General features: G+C 42.1%; 1 protein-coding gene across 3 annotated transcripts in view; it reads left to right on the forward strand.

Moving 5' to 3' along the window:
* The window catches only part of LOC120715250 (cell migration inducing hyaluronidase 1), a 146,703-nt gene that overhangs the window by 75,013 nt on the left and 49,960 nt on the right, over window positions 1-21,730 (forward strand). For all 3 annotated transcript variants that reach the window (XM_040002109.1, XM_040002110.1, XM_040002108.1), the window contains exons 7-11: window positions 1,106-1,176; window positions 1,319-1,414; window positions 6,595-6,716; window positions 14,185-14,332; window positions 18,234-18,425. In XM_040002109.1, coding sequence (XP_039858043.1) covers window positions 1,106-1,176; window positions 1,319-1,414; window positions 6,595-6,716; window positions 14,185-14,332; window positions 18,234-18,425 — 629 coding nt within the window. The remainder of the gene's footprint in view (window positions 1-1,105; window positions 1,177-1,318; window positions 1,415-6,594; window positions 6,717-14,184; window positions 14,333-18,233; window positions 18,426-21,730) is intronic.

The raw sequence follows: 21,730 nt of genomic DNA on the forward strand, positions 1-21,730 counted from the left end.
TGTATGTATTATTGTGGGGTCTTTACCTTACAGTATAAAACTCCTTAAGGCGACTGTTGTTGTGATTTGGTGCTATATAAATACAATTTTATTTAATTCTTCTCAGAAAGAGGTCACTGTGCTTAAAGGAAGCAGACTGGACCATGATTGGGTTCTTTATTAATGCCCTGTAGTTACAAGAGAGAGATCAACATGTTTTAGTTTCAGAAGTCATTCCCTTGCTGTCACTACTTCTGAGAGAACCTCATCCTGTGAATGCAAACGCAGTTGCATTCACAGTTGAGTTGAGCTGTCAGCACAATGACAGCATTATTTTATTGGTCTTGTTGAATCTTGAAACAAGATTTGAAAACTTTGGGTTCTGCAACATGGCACACGCTGAACCTGTGAAAAGAACAATCATTATTGGCAGTTCTTAGTCCAGACAGTTTATGGTCCCTTCAGTATCAGCTCTTTAACCAAGCTCACGTCTGCCTCCAGCTGAGCCTCCAGCTATGCCTCAGCAGTGACTCCTGTGACTACCTCACGCCCTCCTGCAGGTGAGGCTGCATCACCTCCTGCAGCAGGTGGGGGTGCACAGCAGGTGCACCAGTTCTTGCAACCCAGCTACATTGCACAACTGACAGTAATGCCTTAATTGACATGCACTGATACTCAGAAGAGAAGCCAATTCCACAGGACAAAGACACTTCTTTAGTCCAAAGAAACATCGTACACAATAACACAGAGCTGCCGTCTGTTTGTCCCTGACAGGATGTGGTATTATGAAGGATGTATTCTGGGAACCTCTCACTCTTTGCAGTCACTTTTTATTTTTGACACTTAGAAATATGTCAGTCCTTTTCCCATGTGAAGGTGTGTGTGTGTGTGTGTGATCACTTTTCCGATCACTTTTCACTTGTTATTCTGCTCTTGATGTCCTTTTCTTGTTTTGCTTCTGGCTCAGCTTCATTTCTTATTCATTTCATCTCTCGCTTCTGTTCTTTCTGTGCCTTCTGTACATTTTTTCATTCCACTCTCTGCCCTCGTTCTACTGCTTTCATCTGTCTGATTTGCTACCATTTTCTGGCTTCTTTCTTCATATGCTTTTTTTTGTTATCTACAGGCATCCCTGGACCTTTATAGTGACAAAAGGTGATGTGTCTTCTGTTGTGGAGGACACTGCTGTCTATCAAGGTAGGAATCTTTTTTTTTTTTTATAAAAACCTAACCCTGCCACTAGCATGATTTTAATGGGATATGACATGATCAAAGCATTTTTCATCCAGGAAACCCAGCAAGTTTTATGTTACGGCACTAACAGCATTTGTTGTAACAGGGACTAAGGCGTCTTCAGAGGCCCGGAGCGCTCGAGTTTTTCAGTCAAGTTTTGGGGAGCATTTCACCGTCACCGCCAGCAGCCAGTGGGTCCAAGGTAACTCTGCGGACACATAGCCACACCAATGTTTCTTTCTGAAAAGAATGGGAGAACAGATACACAGACAAAAGTATGCAGCGCCTCACTGTCTCTCAAGATGTTAAACACCACTTAGTTTTTATCAGGGACACACTGCCATCCAAAATAAATGCAGCACAAGTCATTTGGATTTAACCACAATGGTACCCAAAGAATAGGGGCAGCCAAAGCAACAGGTTTTACTGGTGCACTAATATGAACAGAACCTTTTCCCTTCAAGAGCCTGTTTCCAGTGCTCTTTACCTTGCTAGTTATACCATATACATATATATCTCCCAAAACTTACACTAGTGACCACAAACTTTTGTTACAGTCACCCACAAGGGTAGCCCAAACAGTTCCCATTATTACCAACTAAGCATTAAACTCCCTAAAGTTGTCCATTTTAACAGTTTTTGGAATAATGAAGTGGTGTGGGGGGCATGAGTTCACATCCCAGATGAGACACTGACAAAAAAATGTACAGTGGTTAAACCTTCAAAAGTGAGAAAAATAAACTCCAAACCTGAATAAACCTTGAATGCTTGAGAAAAAAGAGAGAACGTTAGCTACCGGGTAGTTAGACACATATTCAATGGCAACAAGTTTGTTATAAACAGAAATACAAACTGAACTTAAAGTTTTAAAGTAGTGAGAAAATACATGAAGAGGAAAAGTGTAAGCAACTAAACAATCTAAGAACCAAACAGAGAATAACGATAAACCAGAATTCATCTAAGACCATGTCAATTTTTACCTTTTTGGTTCATCCACTACAGCCACAAACATGAATCAATGTTATTGGAATTGCACGTGGAAGACCAACACAAAGTGGTGCACACGTGAGAAGTGGAACGAAAATCAGACATGATTCCAAACATTTTTACAAATAAATAACTGCAAAGTGGGGTGTGTGTAATTATTCAGCCCCCTGAGTCAATACTTTGTAGAACCAGCTTTTGCTGCAGTTCCAGCTGCCAGTCTTTTAGGGTCTGTCTCTACCAGCTTTGCACATCTACAGACTGAAGTCTTTGCCCATTCTTCTTTGCAAAACAGCTCCAGCTCAGTCAGATTAGATGGACAGCGTTTGTGAACAGCAGTTTTCAGATCTTGCCACAGATTCTCGATTGGATTTAGATCTGGACTTTGACTGGGCCGTTCTAACACATGGATATGTTTTGTTTTAAACCATCCCATCGTTGCCCTGGCTTTATGTTTAGGGTCCATATTTGGCTCCATCCATCTTCCCATCAACTCTGACCAGCTTTCCTGTCCCTGCTGAAGAGAAGCCCCCCCAGAGCACGATGCTGCCACCACCATATCTGACAGTGGGGATGGTGTGTTCAGAGTGATGTGCAGTGTTAGTTTTCCGCCACACAGCGTTTTGCATTTTGGCCAAAAAGTTCCATTTTGGTCTCATCTGACCAGAGCAGCTTCTTCCACATGTTTGCTGTGTCCCCCACATGGCTTGTGGCAAACTGCAAACGGGACTTCTTATGGTTTCCTGTTAACAATGGCTTTCTTCTTGCCACTCTTCCATAAAGGCCAACTTTGTGCAGTGCACGACTAATAGTTGTCCTGTGGACAGATTCCCCCACCTGAGCTGTAGATCTCTGCAGCTCGTCCAGAGTCACCATGGACCTCTTGGCTGCATTTCTGATCAGCGCTCTCCTCGTTCGGCCTGTGAGTTTAGGTGGACGGCCTTGTCTTGGTAGGTTTACAGTTGTGCCATACTCCTTCCATTTCTGAATGATGGCTTGAACAGTGCTCCGTGGGATGTTCAAGGCTTGGGAAATCTTTTTGTAGCCTAAGCCTGCTTTAAATTTCTCAATAACTTTATCCCTGACCTGTCTGGTGTGTTCTTTGGACTTCATGGTGTTGTTGCTCCCAATGTTCTCTTAGACAACCTCTGAGTCCGTCACAGAGCAGCTGTATCTGTACTGACATTAGGTTACACACAGGTGCACTCTATTTAGTCATTAGCACTCATCAGGCAATGTCTATGTGCAACTGACTGCACTCAGACCAAAGGGGGCTGAATAATTACGCACACCCCACTTTGCAGTTATTTATTTGTAAAAAATGTTTGGAATCATGTGTGATTTTCGTTCCACTTCTCACGTGTGCACCACTTTGTGTTGGTCTTTCACCTGGAATTCCAATAACATTGATTCATGTTTGTGGCTGTAATGTGACAAAATGTGGGAAAGTTCAAGGGGGTCGAATACTTTTGCATCCACTGTATGTAAAAAAACAAAAAAACAAACCATTGTTCATTACTACTTACTAATTGTACGATCGCTAGCTTAGCCTGGTTATGTGTAATTTGAACGTTTAAATGAATTACACATTATAGATTTTGGGAACATAACATAAGCCACGTGGACATTGAAGACATCAGAAACTGCTGTAAAATGGAAGAATTCCCACATGTGACCGAAATGGAAGCATTCACAGAACAGAGCAAGATGTAGAAGTAGCTGAGGTCATGAAGCCAGCAACACGTGACATTTGTTAGCAGTTAAGAGAAGGAAAAACATCACTTTACTACACTCCTGTGATCACAACACTGTCCTCCTGGAAAGTTCTAGTTATCAGCTGTTACATGCTGTGGGGCTGTGCTACATCTTAGCAGTTATCTTGGCTGTAGCCACATGGCTACTCTAGAATGAAAGAAAGTCTCTATGCTCCATGTTTTTTAAAACATAGAAACATTTTCCATCAAACTGTTATATTGTTACAGGCTGCCGGGGTGCAACACAGCTAACACAAGCAAAATCTTCATGCTTTTGTTTCAGGCAGACTGGCTCATGTTATCGACACTGGGTACTATTGTTGCACTGCAGACACACAGAGGTAGTTGTGGCAGCTTCTGACCAGTAAATGTCCTGCACAAGTGTTGCAATGAAACATTGTGCTATAATAAAAAACGACTTCATATCTGAAGGACTTCTGTGTTTAAGATTCACACTACAGCTTAGTGCAACTACAAGGCAGAACATGTAACAATATTATTACAGGGAAATATTCAATTCCAACTAGAACCTGGTGTTCTTTGTAGGTATCTATGCAGTGTGGTGAGATACAATAAACACACCCAGACAAATCCTGGCATCCCCAGGATACTCTGAGCATTGCTTGATTGCTGTCCATCTTCCAGGCCAGGCTGTGTTAGCTACTATCAGCTTACAGTCTGGTTGCTTTGCTAATTAGCTGCTCGCCTCACCAACAGGCAGTAACATTTTCTGCTGTCAAAAGTATTTTGTAGGGACAAATATACAAATAAACAGCCCATCTCCCCCCCCCTGCTTGGAGTATAGACTCAGTATCTCGACTCCAACCTCTGTCGCTGCAACATTGGTGTTACAGAGGAATATAGTCAGTAAACTGTGTTCAATCAAACAAAGTGCAGCAACGTATTGCTGACATAGACTATATTTGCTGTGTCAATGAGCTATGTTAATGCCTCATCAGTGCTACATCTTTTCAGTGGGAAAACAATGTTTGTGCTACATAATGTCTCTCCAGTCAGATCATGCAGACAGAGAAAAGGCGTTGGTGAAACAGAGGTGTGCGACATTATCCCGAGGTCTTGCTCAGGAAAAAGCTACATTAAATCTGTGTGGGTAGTACTAAGAAACAGAGAAACAATCGCTTCCCAATATGCAAACACCTACCACTACCCACACAGAGGATATACATCGGCAATATATTGGTGTGCTAAATAGGTAGAGTTAGTAGGTAGTTGAGTAGTAGTCAGCAGAGCTTCAGGGTCGTCCATAGTCCTTCATTTAGGTGTCAATAGCTCTTTCAGCCGTTTATTAAAGTCTTCATCAGGAGTGGCAGAGGAGTTTCTTATAAAAAAAATAAGGGCCAGAGCTCTGCTTCCTCACAAAGATGCACCTCAGAAAGAAGACTTCCACCAGATCAGGTTCCCTTCAATTCACACAAGACCATCAGGGTGTCTGATCTGGAATCAAAGGTCTTTCCTCTGACACAAACTTGCCCAAAGCACTTAATCATTTCAAGAGTCTGTTCAGTTTGGAAATCTCGCTCTTTATGATCACCTTGTTTAATTTGCCCAAGATTTTACGCCTGATGCCCTTCCTGACGCAACCCTCCTCATTTATCTGAGCTTTTAGACCGGCGCTGAAGTACACTGACTCGTGGTTCTCATGGGTGGGTTAAAAAGAGACATGCAGATGGACAGATGGAGGCAATTTTTTCAAAAAGGATAGAAATGGCTTTGTTGAAAACATACTTTAAGAAGAGGGAGGAACATAGGATGACCTATAAGAGTGGATAACGGTGCATACAGGTGGACAGAAGGTGCAATCTCAAAGAGACAGGAGACTGCAAGCTGCTGTCAGGCAACAATGTAGCTAGTCAGCATCAGATAGTAGTCTGTAGGATAACTCTGGACATGAAGAAGAGAAAGTAAGTGAAGGCTGAGGCAAAGATTAAATGGTGAAAGGTTGTAATAGAGTTCAGCGAGGACACTAGTCAGCACGCTGCACGGCAGCACCTGCAGAATATGGTCATTCAGCTGTTGCCAGAGAAATCCTGGGGATCCCCACACCGCTTTGTGTTGACTTAAAACAGAAAATATTTTTAGCATTCACACACCACTGAATGCACCGGAGAGCAACATGCGGTTAGTATTGTGCCCAAGGATATTTGGTATGCAGAACAGAGCAGCCAGGGATCGAACCACCAACCTCCTGGTTAGTAGGTGACCTGTTCTAACACCCGAGCTACACCATGCACCAACACTTGTATTTTAGCTTTTCTTTTCTTAATCATATGATCTGATCTGATACAAATATCAGTCTGGGTGGAGTCCTTTTTTTTCCCCGTCTTTCCTCATATTGTGTATTTCCATTGTTCTACCTCTCCGACCCGTCTTCCCTATGTGATGTTTGTGTAATGTATGTATGTTCGGAAGGGTAAGATGGCGCTGGTTGCCAGCAGCCTTAACCCAATTTCCTTCAGGATCAGTAAAGTATTATCAATCAATCAGTATGTCGTTATGTCAGCTCTCCAGTATTTCATTTGGGCACCGGGTATTCTGTCTGAGCTGTAATTGATTGGTGATGTCATCACCACATCATCTTCCCACCAATATAGAAGTGTGTGTTTGTGTTTCTTTGTGTCCACAGAGGCAGAATGGTCAAACTGGTTTGACAGGGATGATGAAAGGGGATCTGGAGACTGGGAGAAATTGTCTGATCTGCATAAGGCCTATCCAGACCGCCTATGTAGCAGCCCGCTGGACATTCAGGTAAAGATATTCTTAGAGAACAACACAACCTAACTTACAATAAGTGACACTTTCATTAGGAGTAAGACAATGCAATTAAGCATCAATACACTCCAGAAAAAGAGGAATCTAAATGAAATGAGTTTATCTTTCACAGAAAATACTAAGAAATAAATTCAGTGTGTATTTCACGATCCAACATTGGTTCCTAAAAGTTCAATTTAAAATATCACTACTGTCCCTAATTAAAAGTTCTCACTATTAATGTGTTAATGACTCCATCCTTGCATCTATGCTTGGATGTGTGCGTTAATGTTAACTTGCTGAACTTTACTGCAGTGCATCCAAAAAGTATTCACTCGTTCCACATTTTGTCACGTTACAACCTCCAAAGTGGATTGAATTAATATTTCATGTCAAAATTCTACATATGTGACATAATAAAAAATTGAAATACAACACGTGCATAAGTATTGCGTCCAGCTTCCACTGGTGATCTGTTGCAGCCATCTGATCATCTGTCAGACGTCTGCAAACTGATTGGAGTCCACCTGTGGTCAGTTCAGTGGGTTGGCCATGATTCAGAAAGGCACTCACAAAAGCTGAACTTTTTGGAAGGTTTGATTCCTTCGAGTCACTGAACAAACTGCTCCACACTTCTAAAGCATACCAGCTCCTTCAACCGTGCTGCCGTAGAGAATCCATCTGGAAATCATTCCTACCGTTGATATAAAGCTGTTAAATAACTCTCTATTCTGTGACAGGTGAACACACCTGTCAGGCAGAAGATCCCAAACATATTTTTGTATTATACCCTCACGCAGCTGTTTTTCTTACAATTATTGTGTAGATATTATTTAATAATGCAAATTTCACTTCAGCAAGAAATATAACCCCCAGCTGTGCACCAGTCACACCAATCATATTAAGGCATATTATGTGGTTAGTATTGTAAATCACAGGTCTGCCTTCACATGCATACTTGAGTAACATCCTAGTCTTAATCCATAGAGTTTACCATTATATCTGCACATTAATCTTTAATAGCGTCAACTCTTCTGCGAGGCTTTCCACAAGGTCTGTGAGTGTTGGAGAATTTTCGATCATTCTTCCAAAAGTGCATTTGTGAGGTCAGACTGACGCTGGCCTGGCTCACAGTCACCGTTCTAATTCATCCCAAAGGTCTTGATTCATGCTCATCAGGTAAACAAATCCTCAAATCAGATTCTGTTCATCTGGATGTGGTGTTGTTTTCACGGCCACACGAAGACAATCAACTTTCTGGGCTGAGGTCAGAACTTTGTGCAGGCCAGTCACGTTCTTCCACACCAAACTCACTCATCCATGGACCTTGCTTTGTGCACTGGTGTCCGGTCATGTTGGAACAGGAAGAGGCCATCCCTAAAGCTGTTCCCACAAATTTGGGAGCATAAAAATTGTCCAAAATGTCTTGTTACGCTAAATCGTTTAGCGTTTCTTTCATTGGATCTACGTTTGGATGTCTGTAGGGACTGACTCTGCAGAAAGTTGGTGACCTCTGTGCACCATGCACCTCAGCAGGGCCGTGCAGAGAGGTTTAAAGGGGCGGGTGCTCAAAGTTAAAAAGGGGCACATTGAAACAGGGTGAATAACAACAACACACATTCACCAAGAATCTAATATGGGCAACAAGGCAAAGCAAACGTAGCCGATGGTTTACCTGATGGGTACAATGTTGCTGTTGAGGGGTTGCTGCTGCTGCTGCTGCTGCTGGAGGGCAGGGCTGTGTTGATCTGAGACTGTAGACATTAAAAAGTCCATAGCAGAGATGGTAGCTGATTAAACAAGTGTCATGAGATAATAACAAAATGCAAAGATTGGTGACAGCGCTTGGAACCATAAGGACACAAAAAACTGTGAGAAATAATTTAGGCTCTGCCTGTGAATCACTCTTTGCTTCTCTTCTTCCTTCCATCCCATCATTTCATATATCACTCTCCACTTGCTGTCTATCTGAGAACAAGGCACAACTTGCTATTGCAATAAACTATAATCTAATTATCCACACCTAACAACTCTTGCACTTAATCTAAAATAAAATGATGACAGAAAAATGTTATAGCCCTGCCTTTAGTAGCCTCACACAGCTCCTACTGTTTCCTCCTCCTGTCCTTACCAGCCATGTCTGGACAATGTTATATCATGAGTAATAATTTTAAAAAAATCCATCTAAATAAAACACACATGCACGCGCACACAGTGACATTTTAGACCTTCTTCAGAATACTGTATATACTATGGGCATCATGGTGCTGATCCAGAATCCTTACATTATTATTTATTACTAGAGCTACAATAATAAAGCAATGAGGAGGGGGAAGTAATAAATATGAAATAATGTCATTATGATGATTCCATTTGTTTCACTATCCACTCTGTGCAGGGGCAAAGCTTATTACATTTTTAAACTGTAGAGATACAATCATTTTACTGCTGTAAATTCCAAATTTTGTCTTATTTAAAATATAAATCTAATATAATCTGCTTCTCGGGGCGATCGTGGCTCAAGAGTTGGAAGTTCGCCTTGTAATCGGAAGGTTGCCGGTTCGAGCAACGCTGTTGCACACACAGCACGCTCGTTTGTTTCAGTTCGTCAGTTGCAACAAGACAACTTACCAACGTGTACGTAATAAGCTAATACTCCTGGGTGCTACACACTACAGTGTGCGCTGTACACCTACTTACTGGTTTTGTCGCATCAGTCTGTGTCTCTGAGTTAACTTGTGTTTCTCCTACAGCTCCAGACCGCTAAAAATGCGCGTGCTCTTTGTGAGCTCGTTCCCGGCTCGTAACCAGCGCGTTCTGCCGTCAAGGGCGATCATTGGTTAAATGTGATCATGTGACTGATGCAAGCCAGATCCTTTTATTTAGCAAAACTGTGATTAATAGTTAAATATTATTGTTGAGGGGCACAGACAGGACTCCGCACACACACACACACACATTAAAAATAATAATAATAATTTTTTTTTAAAAGTTGCCTCAACAAAAGGGCACTTTGGGCACCCATCAGGAAAGGGGCGGGTGCTCAAGCCCCTCTAGCCCCCCCCCTCTGCACGTGCCTGCACCTCAGCATCCGCTGACTCCACTCTGTGAGTTTATGGGTCCTACCACTTTGTTTCTGAGTTGCTGTTCTTCCTTTAATTTAATTAAATATGCTTAGATTTTTAATATTAATGTATGTTTGCCCATTGTGATCACGAGTATTGTTAAAAAAACAACATTAATGTGCAAAGACTTCACTGATTTGATTTAATGAATATCTTCCACATTACCAAGTTATACTTAGATCATATTTCTACAAGAAAGAAAATTAACTTGAGAAGTGAAAAGAAAAAAAGGAATAACAGTCACAGGAGTGACAGTTTCTTAATTGTTGAGGAATCCTTGAGAGGAATCAGTGCTGTTAATCATAGTGGTGAGTGGTGTAAATCACCATAAAACCATAAAACAAACAGGAGGCTGAGCTATCACAGAGCAGCTTTTATTTAGTTGTCTGGTAATAGTTTGTGATTTGTTTAGCCTTTTAGTTTGAATTAGGGATGGTCTTTAATTGCATTGCTCATGGCTCTAAAATCGGAGCAAAGAGCTGGCCACAGGAAACAAAATGAAACAAAGAAATGTGCTGTCCTATTCTGCAGTTTCTGAATTCCCTAAGAAGTGTAGAAATCTCTGTGCGACCTTCATACATTTTATACAGTCAGCTTGCTGTTGATATAATTCATCAATAATACTAGATCATCACTGGCTGAAAAGGCATTTTATGCATCTCTTTGTAACCATCTTCCTCTTTCACGTTTACAAGGTCACAAGCTTAGATCTGTCACTGAACAGTCGATTTTCTTCAGTAGAAGTAATTCTGCTTATATACAGGTTCATTGTCAGCTTGTACTACGCTTTAGATGATTTACAGTAACCCTGACATTATCTTGTACCATATCTTGATCTTCTTTTAGCTTCTCCCTTTAGGCGACACCACAGCATATCATCTGCCTCTGTCTTATCTAATCGCTGGCATTCTCCTCTGTCATGCCGACCCTCTTCGTCTCCTCCTTCACTACATCGATTAAACTTCTCGGAAGTGTTCCTCTTTTCTCGCTGCCTGGCAGCTCCATCATCAGTGTCCTTTGCCCATTATATCCACTGTCCCACTGCACAAGTCCAAACCATCACAGTCGTGTCTCTAACTTTGTCTCCAAACCGCTCAATTTGAGCTGTTGCTTTTAATCTTGTCGATCCTGGTCACTCTCAAAGGAATTGTTTGCAAATTCAAGTCTGCCACCACCAGCTCAGCCTCCAGTCTTTTTGTCAGTACTACTGTCTCCAAACCAGACATCATAGCAAGGATACCATCTTTCACTCTTGCTGCTATCCTTCTGTCACAAATCACCCCTGACACTCATCTCGACCCACTCCACCCTGCCTGCAGTCTCTTCTTCATCTCTCTTGTGCACAGTCCATTGCTTTGGATGGCATGTATTTAAACTCATCTACCTTCACTACCCCTTGCTTTTCCACTGTTACACCTCACTCTCATTCACACGCACGTATCTGTCTCGCTTCGGCTGAGTTTCATTCCTCTTCTCCTTACAGCATATCTCAACCTCTCCACTTGCTCCCTAGTCTCATTACACATCATCTGCAAACACCGCAACCTACGGAGACTCCAGCCTGACCTCATCTGTCAGCCTCTCCATCAGTATTGCAAACAGGAAGGGGATCGCAGCTGATTCCTGATATGATCCCACGCCTTAAAAGTGTCTCACTGTCCTGCACCACCCTCACATACTTTTGTGCCACTTCTGACTCCCTTATGCAGTACAAAAGTTTCTCTCTGAGCACAATACCATATGCTTTCTCTCGATCCACAAGACACAGTGCAACTGCTTTAACTCCTTCTCACCTTCTCTACACTTCTGCATCAGCACTCTCAAAGTAAACGTCTAGTAGTAGTAGTGGCCTGGAGCCATGCTGCTGCTTGCTGATCTTTACATGTATCCTTAACCTGCATGTCATGTGACTTTTCCATGTTATGAAGCAGCACGTGGACATTCCTTGTTTGGTTCCGGGTCGCTGCTTGTGCAGTCGGCCTAGCCTGACCCGTCTCCCCAATGTGTGATGCTTGTGTATTGTATGTATGGTCTAGGTATCTATCTTAATTTCCCCTAGGTGATAAATAAAGTCTCTCTGACTCTGACCTACATCATTAGCCCCCCAAGCCCAGGGGTTTTCTTTTTAAGGTTTAAGTCTTTATTGTCCAAAAAAACTTTGGACTCTATGGATAAAACAAGGGAAATTTAAAATAAAATCTTTCTCTAATACTAGATCAAAGTAAGACATAAAAATAACTCTGTTACACTTAAAACACTGCAACAGGAAATCAACCTCCTCACTGGATGTGCCACAAACTGTAACCTTTCAAATATAATGGCAAGTTTCATTTCAATAATAGATGAAGCCTGATTTTGTGACTAAAATAAAACCATGCTAGTAAATTGCCCCCTGGAGGATAGCCCAAAAACCTTCTAGCAATGCTAAAGTCAGGTAAAAAGTGTCTCAGTGAAGAGTCACTACACCGGGGTCAGCTGAGGCTGCTCCTGTGAGCAGTTGTCTTTGGCCAGTTGGATGAACAGATCTGTCCTCACTCAAACATGGCTGTAACATGAGTGTACTGCTGGGACATGTCACAGCCACCTCCAGCCTGGAATCGGGAAGTAGCAGCTGTTAGCTTTCCATGGGATGCCAGGCCTGCAGTTCTGGCATGCTGATTCCAACACCCATACTACCAGTTCCCTTATGTCTCTTTTGTTCCTTTGCTGAACTGAACTGAAAAAAAAAAAAAAGAAATTAGTTTTAGGTTTTCTGGCTTTCTTTCTTATGAGGGGCTTTAAATGATGAAGATTTAGAGAGCCCGCGTGCCTCTGAACAGGTTCACGGAAAAAATGACAACGTCTGTGTCATGGTCGGCTGTGTGGCAGGCAGGCAGGAGTGGTGGACCCAAAATGCAGGACTCTTAGGAAACGAGGTTTCAACTGAAAATGCAGCTTTATTGCTGGAACAAAACTTCAACATAAAATAAAACTCACAAAAGCAAACAAAACTCTAAACTGAGATGCAGGCGGACTGGAAATCAACACACAGCAAGTGAGGGTGAACAGCCGTTAACAACACGACGCTGACACAAAGACACACTGGGCTTAAATACACTGAGGGAGTCATCAAGGAATTAGAGACAGAAGGGGGACACAGCTGGGAGAAATAAGACCTAACGAGACAGGGAGGGCAAAGCCGGAACACTGACATCAGACAGGAACAAGAACCTTCAAAGTAAAACAGGAAACAAAACACACTTTACTAAGACACGGACTAGACAGAGAGAGACAGACTTGACACTGACCAAAGCCTACTAAATAATCATCATAATCAAAACAGTATCACTGATAAATCAAATCATAAATCATAATCTAGAAAAACACCAAAGCATGAAAAACAGAAAGCTGGGTCAACATGACCCAGAACCGTGACAGTCTGTTTTCCTAAGTTTGCCATTCTCATTCTAAAACAGCAGGATCTCTAGTTTTAGCAGCCAAGTGGTGTTCTTCCAGTATGTTGTGTAATTTGGGTCAAATTTGTTTTGGATTATCTGACACATCCTGAAGGTATGTGAAGAGGCTCAGTGCCAGAGGCTAAATGTCTATACTTTCCTCTCGCTTTAGTGGTCACAGCACAGTTTGCTGAGTTTAAGAGGTCACAGTTTTATTATTGCCCCTGTTGGAAAGTTTCATCAGAAACAGGGATTTACAGCAATTGAAATGGCCAAGAAAAGGTTACCACATCAATTTATAGATTATCATTAAATAACTGAAACCGCATATGAAAACAAGGAGAGCTGGCAGTTTGTGCTACGCTGGCCTTTCCGCTGTGTTGTTCCATGCTGCTGCACCACTTTCCCCAGCATTGCTGCTGGGCCCCAGTACCTTATCAGTAGGCTAAAATAATTAAGTAAGGTGCATGCTATTCTTTCTGTGACAGCTGTTTGAAAATGAATGAGGTTAGAGTTCCAAAAAATGTGTGTAGGACTCTGCCCAAGTAAGTCTTTGTGTCTAGACAGATTGGGAAGCAGGAACACTGAGGACTAGCCCTGTATGCTGGAGGCCTTATGAAATTCCTGCTGTTTGCCAATAACATAAGCCAGCCAGCAGACAAATTTCAGATGTAGTTTATGAAAACAAACAATTTTAGAAGCCACCCAATAAAAGAAAATGTCCTATTGCCAAGTCACCAGACATTTCTCTGTCTTTTTCTCTCAAGCTGTGAGCAAGCATATTGCCCAACATTTTGAGACGGTCCTCTTGAGGACAGTTGACAGCTGGAATAAAACCAACAGTGTGTCGCAAAATGTAAAAATAGCACTTTTTATCCACGTGTCTCTCATGTTTCCACTGTCCAGGCTGAAACCCATGACGGCATTCCATCCAACCAGACGGGAGATGTGATCCACAAGAAAGACAAGGACTATGGCTTTGTCTGTCTCAACAAAGACCAGACTCATGGCCTGTGTCACAACTACAGGGTCCGCTTCCTCTGTGGAAAACTAGGTATAATCATTTGACTGTGTATATTGTGTTTATACCTTTAAGCGTAGCACGAGTATATATTTTCCACTCGTAGACTTCTTCTCACAGTACACCATACCCCTGCATTTTTGTCCTGTTTCCCTTCCTTAAGAATGGCTTCTTGACGCCACTGACATCATTTCTGACGAGGCTTTGATAAACTGATGGTCCAGACATAGCTCGCAGGTCCTGCATCAGGTCTTTTCTTATTTCTTAAGAACACGAATTTCAGGTATTGATCATCTGTAGGTAGTTTTCGGCCTGCTTTGTCTTTTGTTTTTCATTTTCCTTCATTTTAAGGATGCACTGCAGACCAGGCTGAGATATGCCACTTTTTGGGGTAATATCTCTTTGGAATCACGTCGTTGGTATAGAAATACTTTATTCCTGTCAGACTACATTGCCTTTGCATCTTTTGTAGATTCAACAAAATAGATTTGAACAAACTACATATTTTTGTGACACACTTCTAGCTACAAAGATACAGTTTAAAATTGTTTATGTTCAAGAAACCAGTTTCAGGTGATTTAAGTTGTGTGACAGGACACATCATCATTCTGGAAGCAGCAATCAGAAGATGAGTATACTGTTGTTGTAAGGGGAGGGTGAGAAACAATACCCAGGTAGGCTTTGGCACTGATGATGGTCACTTGGTACTAAGGGGTCCAAAGTGTGCCAAGAAAATATTCCCTATACCATTACACCACCATCAGCTCTATGAATTTGTAATAAGCCTGCTTTCATGTGGATTATGCTAAGTTCAGAGCATGCCTTCTGAATATGGCAACAGAAATTTAAACTCACAATGTTATGTTGTTCAATTTTGCTACCCATGCAAGCTGTAGCCCCAGTTTCCCCTTTTTGTTTACAGGGGTAGCACCGAGTGCGGTCAGTAAAGAGAACATCAACATATTATGTTTAGAGCCCTTGTGCATACCTTGGTTGTAACAAGTGGTCATTTGAGCTAAAGTTTTGTTGCTAACAGCTCGAGTCATTCTGGCCGTTCCGCTCAGACCTCTGCGATGTCTCATTTCACTAAAACAACTGTGGCTAACTGCATATTCTTATTGTTTTAGGCCATTCTTTATCAACAAGAGAACTCGCTGTGCAGGAAAATCCCAGCAGATCAACAGATTCTGAAATACTCAGGCTAGCCCATCTGGCACCAACAAACAAGCCACATTTAAAGTCATCATCACCTTTCATCCCCAGTCTGATGGTCTATTTGAACTTCAACGGGGCTGCTGACCACGTCTACATGTCACATTGAGTTGCAGTCGTGTGATTGGCTCATCACATCTTTGTGTTAATGAGCAGCTGAATACAGTGGCCACTGAGTCTATATAGACATACAATCTTGTTGTGCTTCAGAGAACATGTTCTGTGGGGGCGGGCTGCTATGACTGGAATGCATGGAGCTCCATCTGTGCAGAGATTTACAGTCCTTTGTCTGGACTTGTCCCTATATTTTTGTTATATAGAGATGGGCTTTCGAGTGTTGTCTTTTGTCAAGGTTGACAGTGGCTACAAGCACTCTACACACTCTGTGATTTACCCCGCAAACACGCTCCCACAACGCATTAAACTACAGTTGTAGGCTAGCTGTCATTCTACGAAAGCGTCTGCTTGGCTTTTCTCTGAGCTGAGGACGTGATCTCAGGAAAAGATTTATTCTGGTTAATAAGTGCTTTCATAACTTTCAAGACTCAGTTGTTTCTCAGCTAAAAATCACAATATTAGAACCAGTCCATTTACCATTCACCCATTACAAGCAGGGAAGTGCAGGGCGGGAAAAGCTAACACAGAACGTCCAAAATCTGCAGTTCAGAAAGTGTTTTAGTCCTCACTGACTCCTATTTCAAAATGCCCAAACTTACACCAGTGAAAGGCATGTTTGCAGCCTGCTGCAAAAAGCATTTTTGACCTCCGTCACTTCTTCCATCATATCTGGTGTGCCAGTGGCGGCGTGTGGTTTGTGGCTCAGCTGCAGGGAAGGGGTGGAGCAGTATGTTCATGGGGGCAGTGCCAGAGGAGGCCGACTGGCACAGCTGTCAGCCATCACACCAACCGCTCCTTCCCTGTTTAGGTAGCGGCCGTGTCCTGGTGGAGAGAGCTGTGCGGTGTGTGTGAAGAGGGCAGCGGAAAAGCTGCGTGTGAATCAAAACACTGTTCTCCCGAGTGCCGGGTCCTTCTTACCACAGCCTCACTTCCATCAACATTTTAAGTTATTTGACAAAAGATTACTGCTGAATTTACACTTTCTACCATCAGTTTGACCTTGTCTGTAAAACCATATCATCAGCCTTCAGGGACATTTATAAGGTGTCTATGCAGGGTCCATGTGTGACCATAAGTGTCAGAATCAGAAAGGGTTTTATTGCCAAATGTTGAGCAGGTTTACAACATTAGGAAATTGCTGCGGTACTTAGTGCGAAACATACTGTAAAACAAACACTTAAATAAACATAAAATTTAATTTAAAAGTGCTAAGCAGATAGATATATACATGTTAGTGGTGGGAACAGTCATACGGTTATTGTTCATGTGTCCAACATGAGGGGAAGAAACTGTTCTTATGGCGAGAGGTTCTGGTGCGAATGGACCGGAGCCTCCTGCCTGAGGGGAGCAGGTCAAACAGACTGTGTCCAGGGTGAGAAGGGTCAGCTGAGATCAGAGCTGCACGCCCCAGTGTCCTGGAGGTGTACAGGTCCTGCAGAGATGGGAGTCTGCAGCCAATCACCTTCTCAGCAGAGCGCACAACGCGCTGCAGTCTCTAGTTAGTTTGTTCATCAGGAAATAGGCCCTGACTCTGTGTAGAGAGTAATTTGTTACTCTGCTCATGGCATTGTCTTACTCTTTGACGTGCCCTCAGATGTATTGTGAATTAATTGCCAGGTGACAATATAATGTGAAATCTTTAATGTTGCCACCTATCAGAACCAATCCCTTTCCTAACAGGAGCCCAGCTGTAGACCTCCAGTGTGAGAACACTTCATTGTCAAAGTGTGAGGACAGGGAATGATGATTAACTTGGTAGAAGTATTTCTGAGGCATTTCAGAATTCAAGCAGTTACATAAGAGCCTCAGCTTCACCTTCACATATACAGTTTTTAGCAGTTAAAGGCCGATGGGGTTTTGTCATCATCCTGCTGAGCGGGCAGAGGCGGTGTGGATGCCAAGGTTTGTGAATGCGATAACTCGAGAACGGAGCACCACAGGACTTTGAAACTGATACCACAGGTGTATCTGCTAGAAACCTCAGCTTAGTTCTAATCTCAGCGACTGTTCAGTGAGAGACCAAAAAGCACCACTGAACCACACAGGAGATCATTCCTGCGCGTGGCCTTCTACCTGCACATCTCCTCCATCTAACACACTGTAAACACTGCAGTAGTTGCACCCTTTCTGCACACACGCTTTTCTACTCAGTAATATTCCCGTCAATACTATAATCACCTCTGTCAGTCCTTGATATTTATTATTGAGTGATTTGTATATATTGTGTTATTTCTTAAATTTGTAGATCTGTAACATATTGTATTGCTAAATAGTCTGTTTCTGTTACTGCGTTGGAGCAACTGTAACCCACATGATTTCCTCAGGGATTTATAAAGTATGCTGATTCTGAAGGTCAGAGTTCAAGTTCTATGAAATTCTTTTGAATGCGGTAACTCCATAAGGAATCAATCTCAGTAACCTCGACCTCAAGGCTAGAGGTCAGAGGTCAAGTTGTCTGAAAGTTTTCTCTTTTTTCCTGATTGCTGTGATGATTGACAAACTTGGCTAACACAATTGTTGTGAGGACTATATTTATTGCATAACATTATGGGTGTGTCAGCATTGCTGCATGTTTTCGCCTAACTCTTTCCATCTCACCCTGTAGTTCGTCCACAGGCCTCTGTTTCCATCGACATGATGTCAAACAGCAGCATCCTGGAGCTGGCTGACCACCCTGCGGGCTGGGGGCCTGGGGATCGGGTGGTGGTGGCCAGTACAGACTACTCAATGCACCAGGCTGAAGAGTTTACACTGTTGCCCTGTCCGACCTGCGCATCCAACCAGTTGAAGGTCAGAGGTAAGAGTGCAGCAGCTGACAGTGTGCTGCAGTTCTAGGCTGCAAGGACGGGAATTTATGCTGCTGGTAATTCTGCACCACAGTCAAATGTCAGCTTTCACTCAGAGTTGTGGCACATAGTGTCCTAGACAGGTCTTTGAAAAAGAGTTGTAGCTGTTACTAGTACTGTTCTTGCTTTCAGAATGTTTGAAGTAACCACTGACTAAAAAGCACGTCATGACTCGAGTCCCACTGCCTTGAAACGAGTGAAACTAATTTAAAAATGTAAGCTGTCATTACCTCTGAAGGAACTGGAATGCCATTCTTTGATTGTATCCAGAGTCAGATTAGTTTAGTGGTGAACACTGAATATTTTTCATTTTTCTGAATGACAACTCTGCTTCGGTTTCATTAAATGATTAACTAAAAGTGTATTAGAACAGACGCCTGTATTAATGGAGTATGTGTCCAAGGCGTTTTATGATTATACTGTTGCCCTCACAGAATCTAAAAATCCTCCTAGAAGCATCTACATGAAATTTAATCTTAAGAGCTTGTAAGAAGGCAGCTGGGCTTCTTTAAATTATCTGCAGATCTTTCACCTCTCATCCAAGAGACATTTTCAGTTCTAAAACCAAATGCTGAGAGTCACGGGTATTTTAACTAGTGGGGCTTGTCTCTTAGGAAGTGGTCATTGACCCACTAAGATTAAGACTGAGACTCACACAAAAACATTTTTAATCATTCAGATTTGATTGAATTAGACATAAAAACATTAACACATAACAAGGCAGTTTAAAGACACTGACATAGAGTGCAAGGAAATTTGACCCAATACTAAGTTACTGGGTAATATTCATCTGTCAGATATCCAGTATACTCTATCTGGTTCACATGAAGTTATGTTTCCACTTTGTCTTTGGATATGAAGTCACAGATTCCTCCATGGTCACAGTCAGTGACCACTAAACCAACCATCAGTTCTCCCATTACATACTTTTAGACTGTTTCCAAGGAGGCGCAGTCTTGATGACCTGGGCAAATCATTCTTTAGCCATTGGCTCATATAATCCAAAACATCTCTCCAGAAAAGAAAAACTTTGGAAGTCTCCTATAATGCATGCACATAGGTGCCTCTTTCTATCTTAAATTTGCAGCATTAAGCATCATTAATTAAACCCATTTTGTGTAATTTAGATGGGAAACCGCCTGGAAGTTGTACTTTGAACAATTCAGACATTCACCTGAAATGTCTGAATTCAGGAACTGTAATGTGTTACAGGAGAATCCCTGGGCACTGATGCTGAGGTGCTCCTGATGTGTTTATCAGAGTGTGGATGCTCGATAGAAAGCACCTACGCTGAGAAAAATGTGTTTGTGTGAATGGCTGAAAGAGGTTTGTACCAAGTAAACATTCAACATTAGTCATAAACACACATCTTCTTTTTATTTGACAGAACTGATTCTACATTGAAAAATAAAACCAAGTGTGTTGCTAACTCTCCAAAGGTTGATTCTGTTCATCTGGACGTAGCGTTTTCAGATGAACAGAATCAACCTTTGGAGATTTACTTACCTGGATTGATTGAGAATGCATCAAGACAGGTGTGTTGCTAAGTTACTAAGTTTACTTTTATGGCACTAAAAGACTTAAAAAGCTGCCAAATGTACCACAAGGTGAAAAGTGAGAGCTGTAGCCACAAGAAAGAAGCGAACCTAATGAAAAAAGGCTGAGCCCAGTGGAAACTTATCACTGAAGGATAAGGTGAGGGACCCTCAATCAATTTCTTGTAACTGCAAGGCAGTGTGGTCAGCTTTAACACACTGAGGCAGCTTCTTTCACACTTTAGATACACACACACTTGTGTCTGCTGTGTGCATTAATGCAGGTTTATCTCAAAGCAAAAGCAATCGGAGTGTGCAATGTGAACATTTTACCATCAGAAGGTGTTTCTTTTGAAGTGACTTAGCACAACTGATTCAGGTGTGGTCTGAGAACAACATGGCATTATGGCAGGTGTGATCCTGTGGCATCATTTTATCAACTAATAATTATTTTTGGTGCTCTAATGTGTTTGCCTTACAATATAAAGCTTTTAGGAACCGTTGTTGTCACTTGTCACATTTAACTGGTGGCGCAACAACAGCACAAGCAAGAGTGACCCTCAGACCAGTTTGTACACTACACACCCTGAGCTGGCAACAAATGCTTTCAGACTGCCAAGTGCACAGCCAGTTTACTGTTCCCACTGAACCATAATTTAGCATAATTCATGTCACACCTAGTCATTAGGTAAGCTGCAGTCAGCATTCTGTTTCTATTTTTTCCTCCACTGGCCACAAAAACAAAATGAAAATGATAAGATGTGCACGAGTCTGTCCTGCACTATTGTTCTTCACTTGCAACAATAATGTTGACTTGCACACGAGATTCTTGCACTGTAGCTAAGTTACAGCTAGCTGGCTAATTTATCTCCATATTGACGATTATTGTAGAGGTAAGTTATTATCATGAAGTCATATTAGACTTTAGCATTTGGTAGCAGTAACACTAACAGTCAATCTAGGATTAGCCAACTAACTGTTACTGTTAAAATGTCTCGATACATGTAAGGAAATTAAGGAAATTCCAAAAAGCTAATTCTGTTCATTTGGACTTCTTCACAAAGTCACTCGGATGATGTAATTGTTAGGTATAACTGTATGTGGTTATATACTGTGAATCTTCTAATGGCCAGCCAAGTTACAAGATCATCATGCAGAGTATAGACAACGTAGCCAGCCTAGATACATTAGCTCAGCGGTCCCCAACCCCCGGGCCTCGGACCGGTACCGGTCCGTGAGTCGTTTGGTACCGGGCCGCGAGAGTTGAGGCTCAGGTGTGAAATGTATAGTTTTCAGGGTTTTTATCGGTTTTCAGCGTTATTTTGTTATCGTTTTTATCGTTTACTCGGTTTTCCTGGGTCTTTCACGTGTGTTATGAATAAATCTTCTTTTTTTCGGTACCGGTACTGGTTTTATTTTGTTGTATTTATCCGCGACACCTTAAAGGCCGGTCCGTGAAAATATTGTCGGGCATAAACCGGTCCGTGGCGCAAAAAAGGTTGGAGACCGCTGCATTAGCTGGCCTGTGATCCATCAGGCTAACATTAGCCAAAAGAAGTTTGCTTCACCAATTAAATGTCCTGTCTCGCTGATGCACATCACAATAGTTTTAACCTAATGCACAAATGTCCATTTGGTCACACAGGCTTCACTTTCTCTGATGTTCACTTACCTGCAAGCACAGATCAACTGTTTTTTACCCACAGCATGTAAAGACATTT

Source organism: Simochromis diagramma, unplaced genomic scaffold (genome assembly GCF_900408965.1).
Source record: "Simochromis diagramma unplaced genomic scaffold, fSimDia1.1 OVJJ01000430.1, whole genome shotgun sequence".
In the NCBI taxonomy this organism is placed as follows: Eukaryota; Metazoa; Chordata; class Actinopteri; order Cichliformes; family Cichlidae; genus Simochromis; species Simochromis diagramma.